The sequence below is a fragment of the Eimeria acervulina genome, genomic scaffold (genome assembly GCF_000499425.1).
Source record: "Eimeria acervulina Houghton genomic scaffold, Eah_scaff1603, whole genome shotgun sequence".
In the NCBI taxonomy this organism is placed as follows: domain Eukaryota; phylum Apicomplexa; class Conoidasida; order Eucoccidiorida; family Eimeriidae; genus Eimeria; species Eimeria acervulina.
The window spans coordinates 2501-5735 of record NW_013549074.1 but is presented as its reverse complement, the minus strand read 5'-3'; the positions used below and the strand labels follow the sequence as shown (position 1 = coordinate 5735).

General features: G+C 46.2%; 1 protein-coding gene across 1 annotated transcript in view; it reads left to right on the top strand.

The window, feature by feature from the left end:
- Positions 1–720: 720 nt before the first annotated feature.
- EAH_00061520 (hypothetical protein, conserved) overlaps positions 721–3235 on the top strand; it is a gene marked incomplete at both ends in the record, with an annotated part of 4381 nt that continues 1866 nt past the window's right edge. Inside the window, 4 exons of the mRNA XM_013393330.1 lie at positions 721–885; positions 1266–1655; positions 2084–2321; positions 2822–2990. Of these exons, the coding sequence (XP_013248784.1) occupies positions 721–885; positions 1266–1655; positions 2084–2321; positions 2822–2990 (962 nt within the window). The remainder of the gene's footprint in view (positions 886–1265; positions 1656–2083; positions 2322–2821; positions 2991–3235) is intronic.

Here is a 3235-nt window from a genome sequence, read left to right as displayed (position 1 = left end):
ATATATACATATATATATATATATATATGCCTCTTAATATATATGGGTATAGTAAGGGAAGTTGATTGAATTATTTTAGAAATGCCGACTAAACAAACTCTTCTGATAAGCATATACATAAAAATAAATTAATTTTCATCGACATGGCGCAGCAGCAGCAGCAGCAGCAGCACATGCAGCAGCACATGCAGCAGCAGCAGCAGCAGCAGCACATGCAGCAGCAGGTCCTCATTTGCGTTACACCCCCAAATCATTAGATAAATTCGTTAAAATATTTTATTTAATAATTTAAACAAAAAGCAAATAAAAATAAACAATAAATAAATAAATATATAAACATTTCTCTGCTGTCTTCAACCAAGACAGTCTGGGGCTCCCTGGTGTTGCTGCTGCATTATTTGCTGTCTTCTGCTAGCAGCAGCAGCCATCTAAGATGTTAATAATAAATTAAAGACTAAAATTAAATAATATTTTGAAATAAATTGCAAAAAAAAGAAGAAAAACCCTTTCTTTTCATTATTTTGAGGTGTACATACACCGCAGCTCTACACACAGCCGATGCTGTATCTTCAGTTTTTTTTTGTTTTAAAGATTGAAATTCATTGCTGCACCTAAACAAATATATTTAACCTTTTTAAATATTATTATATAAACTTATGCTGCGTATACAAACTCTATACACCAGCCGCATAGGCCCTCAGCTTCTTTAAGCCCTTAGCAATGCATGTGTTTGCGTTTCCTATTAAGCTTGCTGCTGCTGCTGCTGCTGCTGCTGCAGTAGCAGCAGCAGCAGCAGCAGCAGCAATTGAACTCGATCAAATGCTGCAGGTTCAAGCACCATCTCTGCCGATGGAGGAGATAAGAGAGAAGACAGCGCATTGGGGGGTAAGGCCTCTGTATGTTTAATTTTATAAACTTATTTTGTTAACAACAGCAAACATAATAGTCTTTCTTTTTCTTTATCCTTCTTTTCTCTTACTTCTACTGTCTAATAATCTCCTTTTATTCTTTTATTATTGCATGCGCACGCTCCCTTGCCTTGCGTATCAAGGGTTTAGGGTTTAGGGTTTAGGGTTTAGGGTTTACGTATATATTCCTTGGGATATAAGATGGGTTCTATTAAGGGCTTTTCTTTCGCTTCACTTCAGGTGTATATGCAGCTCTGTTGTTGCTGCTGCTACTGCTGCTGCTGCTGCTGCTACTGCTGCTGCTACTGCTGCTGCTGCTGCTACGGCTGCTACTGCATCTTTGTTTGATCTCCCCAGGACTCCCCATTTGCAACGGAGTTGCATGCGTATGCTATTCTTCACCTCTCAGCAGCAGCAACAGAGCAGCAGCAGCAGCAGCAGCAGCAGCAGGAGGCTCGCCAGCGTATTTGCACTTCCTTAGTTAAAATGCTGCAGCGCTGGCAGCAAAACCACCCACGTCTTTTTCAAGCAGTGCAGCAGCAGCAGCAACAGCAGCAACAGCAACAGGAGCAGCAGCAGCAACAACAGCAGCAACAGCAGCAGCAACAACAGCAGCAGCAGCAACAGCAGCAGCAACAGCAGGAAGCTGAGGACCTGCCACTAGAAGATCTTACAGAGTTGCTGCAGGTGTTAGAAGCAGCAGCAGCAGCAAACTGCTTTTCTGCGGTGTATCCGCAGCTCAGGGGAGTGAGTGCTGTCTTTTTTGTTTATGTTTATCTGCACACCTTAATAATATTTTTAAAGTATATTTTAATTTATTTTATATTTTTATTTGTTGTTTATCAGCAGCAGCACTTCATCTACTTAGCAGCAGCAGATAAAGAAGTTGCTGAGGTGTATATACACATCCGAGTGTATGTACAACTCCCAGCAGCAAATGCTGCTGCTGCTAGATGCTCCACTGCAGCAACAGCAGCAGCAGCAGAAGTAGCTACTGTTGGTGCAGCTGCTGCAGCAGCTGCTGCTGGTGCTGCTGCAGCTGCTGCTGACACAGCTGCTGCTGGTGCTGGTGCTGCTGCTGCTGCAGCTGCGGTTGTTGGAGCTGCTGCTGTTGCTTCTGCTGCTGCAGCTGCTGTTGCTGCTGTTGCTGCTGTTGCTGCTGCTGTTGCTTGCAGGTGTATAAACCTGTGCTGCTTCATTTCCTTCACTCTCCTCTGCAGCAGCAGGAGCCTGCAGCAGCAATCCGTGCTGCGTTGTGGTCTGCTGCTGCTGCTGCTGCTGCTGCTGCTTCGGTTGGTGCTGCTGCTAATGCAACTCTTGCTGCAGCAGCGCAGCAGGAGTTTGGGCTGTACGATCGGTTAGCTGAAGCAAAGGGAAGACAATTAATAAACATCGCTAAGCAAATCAAACCAGGTCACCTGCTGCTGCTGCTGCAGCTGCTGGTGCTGCTGCCACTGCTGTTGCTGCTGTTGCTGCTGCTGCTGCTGCTGCCACTGCTGCTGCTGGTGCTGCTGCTGCTGCTGCTCGAACTGCTCGTGTTTGTAGTACTGCTTCTGCTTCTGGCGTTGCTGATTTTGCTGCTGCTGCTGCTTCTTTTTCTGCTTATGTTGGTGGCTGCTGCTGTTGCTGCTGCTGGTGCTGCTGCTGACTTCTTTCGTTTGCTGTTCCTGACATTCGTCCGCTGCTGCAGCTGTTGCAGCTGTTGCATCTGCTGCGACTGCTGCTGCTGCTGCTGCTGCTATTGCTACTGGTGCTGGTGCTGGTGCTGCTTCTGCTGCTGCTGCTGCTGCTGCTATTGCTAATGGTGCTGGCGCTGGTGCTGCTTCTGCTGCTGCTGCTGGCTGTGTAGCTGCTTTCTGCTGCAATTGCTGCTGCTGCTGCTGCTGCTGCTGCTGCTGCTGTTGCTGTTGCAGGTGCTGCTTCTGAGGCTGCTGCAGTGCTGCTGCGGGGAGCGCAGCCCTTGGTAGCAGCACCAGATGAATTATTAGTTGAGGTGTACAGGCAGCTCAAGGGGGCCTTAGCACATAGACAAACCCCAACAACTTTTCTTGCTATTTCTCTTTTGTTAATTACATTCTACAGGTAAAGCATTAAAAACATATTGATATATTTTTATCTGCGCATGCACTCACTCATCTACCTTCCTGTTTATTTAATCAGGCTCCAAAGATACGAGGGTTTAGGGTTTAGGGTTTAGGGTTTAGGACTGGGGTTGAGGCAGCCATTACAGTGTCTTGAAAGCTGCACGGGTTAACAGTTTAGGGTTTAAGGCTTAGGGTTTAGGGTTTAGAGTTTGGGGTTTAGAGTTTAGGGTTTAGGGTTTAGGG